The 12,871-nt window shown below is 43.9% G+C and overlaps 1 protein-coding gene across 6 annotated transcripts in view; it reads right to left on the reverse strand.

Moving 5' to 3' along the window:
* OTUD7A (OTU deubiquitinase 7A) overlaps nucleotides 1–12,871 on the reverse strand; it is a 390,159-nt gene that overhangs the window by 14,732 nt on the left and 362,556 nt on the right. For all 6 annotated transcript variants that reach the window (XM_049905451.1, XM_049905454.1, XM_049905453.1 and 3 more), the window contains one exon: nucleotides 12,665–12,814. In XM_049905451.1, the coding sequence (XP_049761408.1) occupies nucleotides 12,665–12,814 (150 nt within the window). The remainder of the gene's footprint in view (nucleotides 1–12,664; nucleotides 12,815–12,871) is intronic.

Consider the following 12,871-nt stretch of genomic DNA (forward strand, 5'->3'; position numbering starts at 1 on the left):
CTAATAGAAAAGGTGGATGCCATCCAGGATTTGATGGTTAATTTCAGCAGAGACATGAAATCTATAAGAAAGAATCAAATGGAAAGGCTAGAAATGGGGGGGTGGGGTGGGGGGTGGGGGGTCAACAGGAATAATACACGCACAATAAAAATAGTGAAGAATGACTTTGAGGGGCTTTTTAACAGACTTTACATGAATGAGGATGGAATCAGTGAACTTCAAGACAGGTCAATAGAAATTACTCAAACTGAAACACAAAGAGAAAAAAAGAATGGGGATGGGAGAAACAGAATGGAACACAACACCCAAGAGCTGTGGGACAGTATCAAACAGTCTAAGATACGTGTAAATGGAATCCCAGAAGAATAACGAGAGAACAGGGCAGAAGAAATATTAAAAAAGTAATGGCTGGGAATTTTCCAAAATTAATAACAAACACCAAACCACAGATCCAAGAAGCTAAGAGAACATCAAGCAGGAAAAATAATAACAACAAAAATACCCCAGACACAGCATATTCAAATTGCTGAAGACAGATAAAAATATCTTGAAGGCAGCCAGGAAAAAAACCCAAAAAACAAACAAACAAAAAATTACATACTGAGAAACAAAGGTAAGAATTATAGCAGATTTTTCATTATAAACTAGGTAATCCAGAAGACAATGGAATGACCCTTTAAAGTGCTGAAAGAAAAAAGAAACAAAAAAACCTGTTAATCCAGAATTCTGTACCCAGCAAAAATATCTTTGTAACATGAAGGAGACATAAAGACTTTCTCAAACAAAAATGAAAAACGTATTGCCTGCAGCCTGCAGTACAGGAATTCCTGCACTTCAGGAATTCTTCTGGCAGAAAGAATGATACCAAAAGAAACTTAGATTTACACAAAGAAATGAAGGGTGCTGGAGAATGAATAAATGAAAATGAATTTCCCTGTTAATTGCTCTAAGAGGTACCTGACTGTCTACAGAAAACAGAACCACAGTGTATTGTGTGTTATTGCACATGTAAAAGTAAAATGTATGATAATTATAGTGCAAAGATGGGAGAGAGGGATTGGGAATACATTGTTGTAAAATCCTCACACAACATGTGAAATAGAACATTACTTGAAATATTATCTGAATAAAGATGCTTATTATAAGCCTTAGGTATAATAAACCTGTTGCTGTTGAGTTGATTCTGACTCAAAGTGGCCCTACAGGACAGAGTAGAACTGCCCCAGAGGGTTTCCAAGGAGTGGCTGGTGGATTTAAACTGCCGACCTTTGGTTACCAGCCAAGCTTTTAACCACTGCACCACCAGGGCTCCTCAGGTATAATAGAAGTATAATAATAAGTCAATAGTGGAGATAAAATGGAACCACGAGAAAGTTCAATTAACCCAAAAGAAGGCAGCAAAAGAGAAAACAAAACAACAATAAAACCCAAGGAACAGATAGGGCAAATAGAAAGGGGCAAACAAGACAGTAGGTTTAAATCTAACTATATAGTTAATACCATTAAATTTAAATCGTCAAAACATATCAGTTTAAAGATAAAACGATGAAAAAGCAAGACCCAAGTATATATTGTTTACAAGAAACTCATTATAAATATAAAGACATAGATAGGTTAAAAGGTATTCACTAATAAAAAAGCTGGAGTAGCTCTATTAATATATCAGACAAAGTAGACGTTACAGTAAACACTATTACCAGAGAGAGTGAGGGACAGTACACAATGATAAAAGCGTTAATTCCCAAGAAGACATAAGAATCCTGTATGTGTGCATGCTCCTAACAACAGAGATTCAAAGTACATGAGTAAAATACTAACAAAAAATGCAAGGAGAAATAGATAAAACCACTATTAGTTGGAGACCGCAACATTCTTCTGTCAGTAATTGATAGAACAAGTAGACAGAAAATCGGTAAGGATGTAGAAGACCTGAATAACACTATCGGCAAACTTGAATTAATTGACATTTATAAAACCCCAAAACAGTAGAATACTCCTTTTCAAGTGCACATGAAATATTCACCAAGATGAACATACTCTCAGTCTTAAAACAAACCTTAGCAAATTTAAAAGAACAAAAATCATACAAAGTTTGTTCTCAGACCATAACTGAATGATTCTACAGGCCAATAAAGGAAAGATACTTGGAGAATCCTCAAATATTTGGAAATTAAACAAGATGTTTCTAAATAACCCATGAGTAAAAGAATTCTCAAGAGAAATTAAATAATATTTTGAACCAAATGAAAATACATCAAAATTGGTGTGATGCAGCTAAAGAAGTGCTTAGAGGAAAATTTATAGCATTAAAATGTTTGCATTAGGTAAGAAGAAAGGTCTCAAATTAGTAATTTAGATTGCCACTTAAAGAAATTAGAAAAATAATAATTAACCCAAAACAAATAGGAGGAAAATAAAGAGCAGAAATCAATAAAACAGAAAAAAAAAAAAAAAAAACCCAAAAGCTGGTTGTTAGAAAAGAGCTATAAAAAAGAAAGGGTTTTCCAAATAACTGTCCCCAAATACATTAGGAAGAACGGTAAACTGTATATTTTAAATCATTCTAGACTATCCATATTCCTCCTAGTCAGTACATGTTTGTATTTTAGCACCACATTATATTAAAAATTAAGCTTTCTATTGTGAGATAATTGTAGATGCACATGTGGTTGTAAGAAACAATACAGAGAGATCCTGTGTACCTTCTCCTGGTTTCCCTCAATGGCAACACCTTGCATAACTATGCTGCAATATCGTAAACAGGAAATTGACCTTCATACACTCTCCACTGATCCTATTCAGATGACACCAGTTTTATATACACTCAACTCTGAGTGTTTAGTTCTAAGCAATTTTATCACACATGTAGACTCATGTCATTATCTCAATCAAGATACAGAACAGTTATATCACCACAAGGGTTCCTTTTATAATCATAACCACCTCCCTCCACCACCCTTTTCTGCACCCTAACCCCTGACATGCTGTAGGTTCTGTGACAGTGCTTGGTGCCCATGATGCACCAGGTACTGAAAAGGCTCTGAACATAACATTTGCCATCAGAAAGCCTACGAGCTAGTGGGTCAGGTGATAGGGATCGACTAAGGATAAACACTGTGAGTGACGTGTTTCCAGCTTTGTAGTGAGGATCAAATGAGAAATTTTAAAGTCTATATTTTAAAAACTAAAAATTGATACACAGCATGATAAGAAAATTTCTTCTTTTTTTAGTAAATATATCTTTGGCTATGTTAAGTACTGTCAGAATTTGGCACAAATTCAGGAAAACTCAGAGAAACTAGTTGTGATCCACATCGCGTGGACAAAAAAGACTAGGAAGATTAGCATGTCCCGCCTGTGTGGGCCTAGGCAGGGCTTGAGGGGGCCCTGCACAGTGCTCTTGATAGTGAAGTGGATGGGTTCAATTTCTCTGGCTGACTATATGGTTTAGCCACTCTTCCCTGGAAGACCCTGCTAAAATGATGATAAAAGCATGCAAACGTTATAAATCTACAAGGACAGAGAGAGATGGGACATGGATGGACAAAACTTATGACAAAATTTTGAAAAATCTGACAAAATTCTGAAGACCTTAAGTGGATGGAGATGTGGTAAACAGTAACAAGACTGAGAAAGCTGAAACTCCATGCAGCTGGGGAGACAGGAAGCTAACCCATTCCCCCGGCAGATCTAGGGAGGACAGGCCTGTAGGCCACAGGTGCTGGGACAGAGTGGAGATTCAATGTGTACGTGGAGTAGCTGATCCTCCCACCCCATCCCTGGCCACTTTCTCGAAGAATGCCAGTAGCCAGGCACTGACTTTGATTACCCAGAGAGATATTCCAGTCTATAACCATCTGACTACACAGAACTTCCAGTCAGCATTTGGGCCTCGCTGCTAACTCTGAATGGGTAACCAGGAACCCTCAGACAGATCAAGAAAGCCCCCAAGATGAGAGAGTACAGTGTAACTGTCCTAGGCAGGGTTTTCTAGAGGAGAAAAACCAGCGGAGCATATATATGTGTGTGTATATCTGTGTATGTGTGTATATATATTTATACATTTATATATTTATACATATACTGTATATATAAATATATATAGAGAGATTTATTTCGAGGAAATGGCTCTTGCAGTTGTGGAGGCTGGCAAGTTCCAAATCCATGGGTTAGATGTTAGGCTGGAGGCTTCTCCTGACTCACATGGTTGCAGGGACTGATGAACCTAAAATCAGCAGGTCAGATGGCAGGCTGGTGGCTCCCGTCCCAGGAACCAGAGGTCAGAAGATGACAAGTTGGATGCTGGATCCAGAGACAGTGAGCTTTGCTAGAACATCTCTATATATTGGATGCAGGCCACACCCCCAAAGAAATTCCCCTTTCAACTGATTGGCTGTTCACATAAGATCACAAAATGGAGGATGATTACATAATATCTGCCAAACCACTGAGAATCATAGCCTAGCCAAGTTGACACATAACATTAACCGTCACAATAACCAAACAGAAAATGATTTCAGAGGAACTTGAGATAACAAGGCAAATGAAGACAACTTAAAAAAAAAATCCTTTAATATCCACAGAGAATTGTAAGAATATATTAATGAAATGAACAAGATGTTTTGAAAAATATGAGAACATAATTTTAAAAAATTTAAAGAAATGACTGGAGGATAAATAAGTCTGTTAGACACTAGGATAAAAAGAGAAACAAATAGAAAATATTAGAGAAAAGATGCAAGACTTGAAGCAGTCCCACATCCAAGAAGTAGGAGTTAAAGAAAGAATGAGCAAATAGAGGAAATAAATTTATCAAAAACACTGTGAGCTGGAGAACATGAGCCCGGAGACAGAAGGGGTTCAGTGAACATTGATAGCGATGAATAATATGCTCACACCAAGGCTAGAGCCTTCTGAGACTTCAGAACACCAGGAATAAAAATACCCTAGAATCTTCTAGAGACAATAAAACAGGTCACGTACAAAGGTCAGGAATCAGAATAGAATTGGATTTTTCAGCAGCAGCAGCAGCAGCTCTAGATGCTGGAAGGCAGTAAAGCAAGGCCTTCAAAATTCTAGGGGAAACTATATACTCTGCCAAACTTTGAACCATGTGTGAAGATAGACTAATGATATTTTTAAACATGAAAATTTGCCTCATGTGCACATTTTCTGAAGAAGCATTTAGCGAATATATTCCACAAATGATAGAATTGAGACAATAGAGAAAGGGGATCCAGGATACAGGGGATCCAACACTGGGAAAAAGTGAAGGGAAGCCATAGGATGCCAGATGTATAAAATGCCTGGTGTGTAAGCAGTTTAGAGTGAAACAGGAGGAAGGAGGCCCCATGTAGGAACTGATAGAATATATCGTTTGGAAGATAACAGTATGGGGCATAAGGAAAGAATTAAGACTATAATAAAACAAGTCTATGAGAGCCAAAATATGACCTTGAGTATATCCCACCTGAATTTGGAGACCATCTCAAGAACAGATTTGACACACTGAACACTAATGACTGAAGGCCAGATCAATTGTGGGAGGACATCAAGGACATCATACATGAAGAAAGCAAAAGGTCATTAAAAAGACAGGAAAAAAAGACCAAAATGGATGTCAGAAAAGACTCTGAAACTTGCTCTTAAACACTGAGTAGCTAAAACGAATGGAAGAAATGAAGTAAAAGAGCTGAACAGAAGATCTCAAAGGGTTGCTCAAGAAGACAAAGTAAAATATTTAATATACAAAGACCTGGAGTTAGAAAACCTAAAGGGAAAAACACACTTGGAATTTCTCAAGATGAAAGAACTGAAGAAAAAATTCAAGCCTTGAGTTGTAATACTGAAGGATTCTATGGGCAAAATATTGAATGATGCAGGAAGCATCGTAAGAAGATGGAAGGAATGCATAGAGTCACTGTACCAAAAAGAATTGGTTGGTGTTTACCCATTTCAGGAAGTAGCATATGATCAAGAACCAATGGTACTGAAGGAAGAAATACAAGCTGCACTGAAGGCGCTCGCAAAAAACAAGGCTGCAGGAATTGATGGAATACCAATTGAGATGTTTCAGCAAACATGCAGCTCTGAAGGTGTTCACTCCCCTATGCCAAGAAATTTGGAAGACAGCTATCTGGCCTACCGACTGGAAGAGATCCATATTTGTGCCCATTTCAAAGAAAGGTGATCCAACAGTATGTGGAAATTGTGGAACAATATCATTAATATCACATCCAAGTAAAATTTTGCTGAAGATCATTCAAAAATGGTTGCAGCAGTACTTTGACAGGGAACTGCCAGAAATTCAAGCCAGATTCAGAAGAGGATGTGGAGCAAGGGATGTATCATTGCTGATGTCAGATGAATCTTGGCTGAGAGCAGAGAATACCAGGAAGGTGTCTACCTGTGTTTTATTGACTATGCAAAGGAATTTGACTGTGTGTCATAACAAATTATGAATAACATTGCAAAGAATGGGAATTCCAGAACACTTGATGGTGCTCATGCAGAACCTGTACATAGACCAAGAGGCAGTTGTTCAAACAGAACAAGGGGATACAGTGTGGTTTAAAATCAGGAAAGGTGTATGTCAGGGTTGTATCCTTTCACGAAACTTATTCAATCTGTATGCTGAGCAAATAATCCGAGAAGCTGGAGTATATGAAGAAGAACTGGGCATCAGGATTGGAGGAAGACTCATTAACAACCTGTGATATGCAGATGACCCAACCTTTCTTGCTGAAAGTGAAGAGGACTTGAAGTACTTACGGATGAAGATCAAAGACCACAGCCTTCAGTATGGATTACACCTCAATATAAAGAAAACAAAACTCCTCACAACTGGACCTATAAGCAACACCATGATAAACAGAGAAAAGATTGAGGCTGCCAAGGATATCATTTTACTTGGATCCACAATCATTGTCCATGGAAGCAGCAGTCAAGAAATCAAATGATATATTACAGTGGGCAAATCTGCTGCAAAAGACCTCTTTAAGGCATTAAAAAGCAAATATATCATTTTGAGGACTAAGGTGCGCCTGACCCAAGCCATGGTATTTTCAGCTGCCTCGCAGGCATGGGAAAGATGGACAAAGAGTAAGGAAGACTGAAGAATTGATGCTTTTGAATTATGGTGTTGGCGAAGAATATTGAATATACCATGGACTTCCAGTAGAACGAACAAATACGTCTTGGAAGAAGTACAGCCAGAATGCTCCTGAGAAGCCAGGATGGTGAGACTTCATCTTACATACTCTGGAGATGTCATCAGGAAGGACTGATCCCTGGAGAAGGACATCATGCTTGATAAGATAGAGGGTCAGTGAAAAAGAAGGAGACCCTTGATGAGATCAATTGACACACTGGCTGCTGCAGTAGTCTCAAACATAGTAACGATTTTTAGGATAGCACAGGACCAGGCAGTGTTTTGTTCTGTTGTGCATGGGTCGCTATGAGTCAGAACTGACTTGATAGCACCTAACGACAACATATAATACAAGGGAGGCAAAACAAGGAGGTTGTCACGTGGTGTCCCAGCAGGCTGGTGGTCAGTAGAGCACTGGAAGAAGCAGCACTGAGGTAGTTCCTGAGGGAGGATGTCTGCAGGGTCCTGCTGCTGGAGGGCCCACCGAATGGAGGGCAGGAGCCCAGTGCCCCTGCTGGGTGGCAGTGTCCTCAGGGGCAGCTGACCCTGGGTTTCTATTCTAGACCCCTCCCCTTTGAAACTGTGCTCTGGGCTCCTGAGCTGATGGTCCTTGGGGCAGGGCATTGTTGTGGGTTGAATTGTGTCCTCCCCAAATATATGCTGAATTCCTAACCCTTGGATCTCTGAATGTGACCTTATTTGGAAATAGGTCTTTACAGACATAGTCAAATTAAGATGAGGTCATTAGGGGGAGATCTAATCCAAGATGACTGGTATCCTTCTTACAGAAGAAGAGAGGAGACACAGACACTCAGGGAGAATACCATGTGCTGGCAAAGGCAGAGACTAGGGTGACATATCTTCGAGCCAAGAAATGCCCAGGAAGCTGGGTCTTAGAAGGATGGGGCTGTTGTGATGGCTGAGTGGGCATTGCTGTCCACGCTCTGGTTCTAGTCGGCATCTCTGCCTCTGTCTGTAACCAGTGGTCCCTCTCAGGGCTGTCAGTGTGCTGCTTTCTGGGTTTTCTGAGCAGGACCCCAGGAGAAGGCAGCATGAGCCCTATGAGGCCCACTGGATGTGCCCTAGAGGATCCCACACTGTTTGCATTGAGGCAGGAAAAGCTACTTAAATAATTAATTACCCTATAAAAAAAAAAAATTACCCTATAGATTGATTTTTTTTTTTTTTTTAAGAATAGAAACGGGACATTAAAGGCTTTTGTGAAGCAAAGTGATCCACCTCCATACCTTTTTGAATGCTGAAGGTTCATGAATCATCAGGTGTGAAATGCTGTTTTATCCAAATCCGTAGTCCTCCCTGGGAAAGGCAGGTTTTCTGGCTCCACCCTCTTTGGGAACCACACCTTCTACCCTACCACCTGTCCAGCAGTGGTTCACTGCTGTGACTACACCTGGGGGTAGCCCCTTCTTCCTCACTTTCTCATCTGTGAAGTGTGGATAAAAATTCGTAGGGTTCAGTGAGTTAACCCCTGGGAAGCACCTACGACAGCGCCTGTGCCCAGGAAGCAAGATGCAAGCTAGATGATTTCAGTTCTTTTGAAGGGTCTGTGTTTCAGTGAACTACTCAGCACCTCTGTTCCTCTGTGTTTAGCACAAGTCACCACACTTATTTGGTGGCCAGTATCAAAGGCCCTGAGGTAAAAGTAGGCCCTGAGGTTTCAGAGAGACCCCTGGAGGCCATTTGTCTAAGTCCTGAGGGGCTACTGGGAGGAGGAGAGGGCTACTGGGAGGAAGACCTAGGAGGTGGAGCCAGCAAGTACTGGGACCCCTATTGGTGGCAAATGCCTCCCAGGGTTGTCTATAGGGAAGCAGGGTTTCCAGACAGAATCTCTGCACTATAAGCCTCAAGCATTCTTTCAGCAAAAGTCATGGTAGGAAAGCTTCATGTCTTCGCAAGAACACTCTTACAAAGTCTGCAAAAAATCCTTATCAAGGGGGACTCTGGGTTTTCTTTCAGGAAAGAGATACCCGAGGCAAGGGGCGGTCAGTGGCTGCCTTGGACACGCAGCTCCAGGCCTCAAAGCCACTGCTTAGGCCTCTGTGTGGGGCTTGGCCATCCTGTTCATGCCCTTGTGCCTCTGACTACAGCAGAGACCTTTGCTCATGGCAGGAGGGCCGGGAGACCTGGGTTCCAGGCTTCAGCTCAGCTCTGACTCGCTGAGATTCAGGACATCCCAGCCCCTGTATGCACTCAATTTATTCACCTACTTAATGTGAGGGAAAGGGAGAAAGAAAGGACAGAAATGACCACTGACTGAAGGCTTCCAACATTCATTCAGTCATTAAACTGGGTGCCCTGTCCTTTAACCCCACAGTCCCCCTGGGAGGGTCAGCACAGGATGGGCATGCTGCTCAGGCTCTCATGGAGTACATGTGGCCCGGGGGTCCAGCTTGGCTTGGCTGCTGGCCATGGTCTGTCTCACTGACCACAGGCCACTGTGTTCCCCAAGCCCAGGTCCAGCTCTTGGCTTCACGGCCATCAATCCTGCCCTTAGTTCCCCAAGCCTCCACTGGGGGTGGCTCTGCTGGGCCACCCAGCAGGACACCTGGCCCTCCCTGAGTGGAATTGTGGAGATTAGCTACGTTCCAAACACTTGTGGAGGCCTGGGACCAACTACAGCTTGCAGAAGGTTACTTTATGAAAAACTCAGCATCAATTGTAAGAGGTCTCTGGAAACCAATGAGCATTTGGCAGCAGAGGGCCAGGGCACCACACACACTAGTGAGCTACCAGCCCATCTGAAGAGAGTCCATTGGTCAAGAAACTTATGTTGATGGACTGAGGCTGAACTTTCCAGATGGATAACTTGAACCCAGAGGTTCTGCTTTTTGAATGGACTCTTGGCCTCTGCCCATACAGAATGTCCTCTCCTTCTCTTCCACATAGTTCTAGTTCACAACCTCTCAGAGCAGATGGTGGCTTCTGCAGAGGCCTCCCTCCTGTGGGGCTCGGCTGCCCAGTGGGGCTGGGCTGGGCGGCACCACCTCCTCTGGGCAGCACCTTCAGTGCTGTCTCCCTGGGTCGCCCAGGTCCCCTTGGTCCCTGTGGCCCTCAAGTAGGATCGCATGTGCCTGTGTCTGTGCATCTACTGTGTACAGTGCTTGCAGGAGGAAGGCCCACCCAGACTTGCCGAGCAACAACTCAGGATGATCGTCTAACTGCTGGCAGCATACTCTCATGAGGCAGAGTGTCGCTGAGGAGGCAATTGTGCTGAGGACACCCGGATGCCTGCTGCCCAGACAGAACCTTGGCTCCATGCATCTGGCTGCCACTACAGGCATGAGATGGAGCCACTCTGCTCCTGGGCTGGAGGGAGAGATGGCGTGAGGGCTGGTGGTGGGGAAGGGGCAGAGGAGACCACGTGGGAGCAGACCCCAGGCCACATCTCTCCTCTCAGCCTTTTCCTGGGGCCCAAGAACAGCTAGGGTGGCTGGGGCACACTTTGATCTGTCACCAGTGAGGGGCACATCCCCTTCTATCTACTCTGAAGGTTCAAACGGATATTGAACAAGCACCAGGTAGGGTCAACACCTGTATTCCTGCCCCAGCTGTGCCCGTTTGGCCAGGTGACCCATGTGGTTCCCTCCTGGTGGGGTACCACTGGGGTTGAACTAATAGAAGAAGTAGAAGATTCTGGAGCTCCTTCCAAGCTCCGGCGACATCCCCTCATCCTAATGTGTCAGCCCTCTGAGGCTAGGGCAGCTCCAAGGCAATCTGTTCACCTTCCCTCCACCCTGCACCTTTGCAGAGGCTTATCTGGCCCCTGGTACTCAGCCCTGGGACCAGTTCCATCCACCTTTTGAAATGTTTTACATTCACCCCAGTCCTCTCAACTGGATTAGTGGCTCTCCTCTATGCTTCCCTCCCAAAGAGGGCTCATGCCTGCTTGGGCTGAACTCTGCCTTGCGCTGCGGTGTTTGGTGGTCTCACCTGTCTCCCCCATGAAGTGGGGCCCTGAGGCAGGGATGCTGCCATTTTTGGGTCCCCAAGCCTGCATGAAGCAGGTACTTCACACTATACCCCCTCCCCCCACCATGAATCCTACAGAGCCGCTCCACTTCAGGCCACTGTGGGCTCTTCTTCCAATGCCTGCTAGTCACAGGTGCTCTTGGGAACAAAGCAAGGGGACATGGGGGATGCACTACTGTTGTTGTGTGCCCTCGAGTAGATTCCAACTCATGGTGACACTTTTGGACAGAGTAGAACTGCCCCATAGGGTTTCCAAGGCTGTAATCTTTAAGGAAGCAGACTGCCACATCTATCTCTGGTGGAGTGTCTTTCCCTGACAGCCGAAGTCCTTCAGGGACTGGGATAGAGGGTCCAGTCCCTCACCTGGATTCCAGGTCCTGAGGAAGGCCACTCACACCTCCCAAGAGCTCCGCTAAGCCTGAGAAGAGCTAAAAACCCAAAACAGAGAAGCCAGTACTGCGGCCAAAAAGCTAAGAGCATCAAAGGAAAAAAAAAAAAGTCTCCGAAGTTGTACTGATTACATATTTTTTTATGTGGCCAAAGTTTGTAAATAAAAAAGTTTGCATGCCCAGCCACTGCTCCAAACAGCAGAGATACCTGAGGACATGACCGAAGCCTGGCCCCATGTGAGTCTGTTTGACCAGACAACGACTGTGCCAGGTGCTGCCTGTGGTTGGTGGCTGGGCCTGCCTGCATGGTCATTTTCAGCAGTGAAATGGCACCTTGCAGGAAGCTCAGCTGTAAAGATCTGGACAAAAATACAGACCATTTGATCCAGAAGCTTACTCTAGAGGAGGGGTCAGCAAGCTTTTTGCGTAAAGTGCTAGAGAGTAAATATTTTAGGCTTTGTGAGTCATGTGGTGTCTGTGGCTACTACCCAACTCTGCTGTTGTAGTACAGAAGCAACCCCAGACAGCAGATAAATGAAGGGCCGCTGCTATGATCCAATAAAACTTTATTTACAAAAATAGGCAATGGGCCGCAGTTGGCAGACCCCTGTTCTAGAGGAGCTTTTTTTTTTAATTTACATCTAAGACTAATTACATTGTATAAACTATGTGTACATATGAAAGGGGGAAACAATAAAAGCTATTTAACGATGGTGGAATTACTATTTTTCTTAGTATTTTAAATTAAGCATCATCTTTAACGTTATTTTCATGAGAAGAACATTCGTATGTGCACAGGACAGTCTGTGCAGAAATAACAGCTGCTGCGTATCCACACGCATGCTTCTAGGTGCATTCCCCACGTTGCGGCCTCCGCTATGTTCCCTCTGCCCCACCACCCATGAAAAAAAACCCATTGCCCTTGAGTCGATTGCGACTCAGAGTGACCCTGTAGGACAGAGTAGAACTACTCCATAGGGTTTCCAAGGAGCAGCTGGTGGATTCAAACTGCCAACCTTTTGGTTGGCACTGATCTCTTAACCACTGCACCACCAGGGCTGCCTGGTCAGAGCCCTTCAAATGCTGCTGCCCCGCCTCTGCCTATCCCCCTCCCCCGACCTGGTGCAGGGCCTACCTTGTTCTCTTTGCTGATCTCTCTGCTCCATGGACACAAGGGCAGAGAAGTGAGCTTGATCGTAGGCTAGAACCAGAGGTGAGCAGTGGCATCTGTTGGGAGGGACCTCCAGTGGCAGGTAAATCCCTCCGAATGGGATCGGGGCAAAAGCTGAGGGCACAAACAAGGACAAGGGTGTGTAACAGCAGGAGGGCCGGGGCTGGGAGG

This window comes from Elephas maximus, chromosome 13, assembly GCF_024166365.1.
Source record: "Elephas maximus indicus isolate mEleMax1 chromosome 13, mEleMax1 primary haplotype, whole genome shotgun sequence".
Taxonomy (NCBI): Eukaryota; Metazoa; Chordata; class Mammalia; order Proboscidea; family Elephantidae; genus Elephas; species Elephas maximus.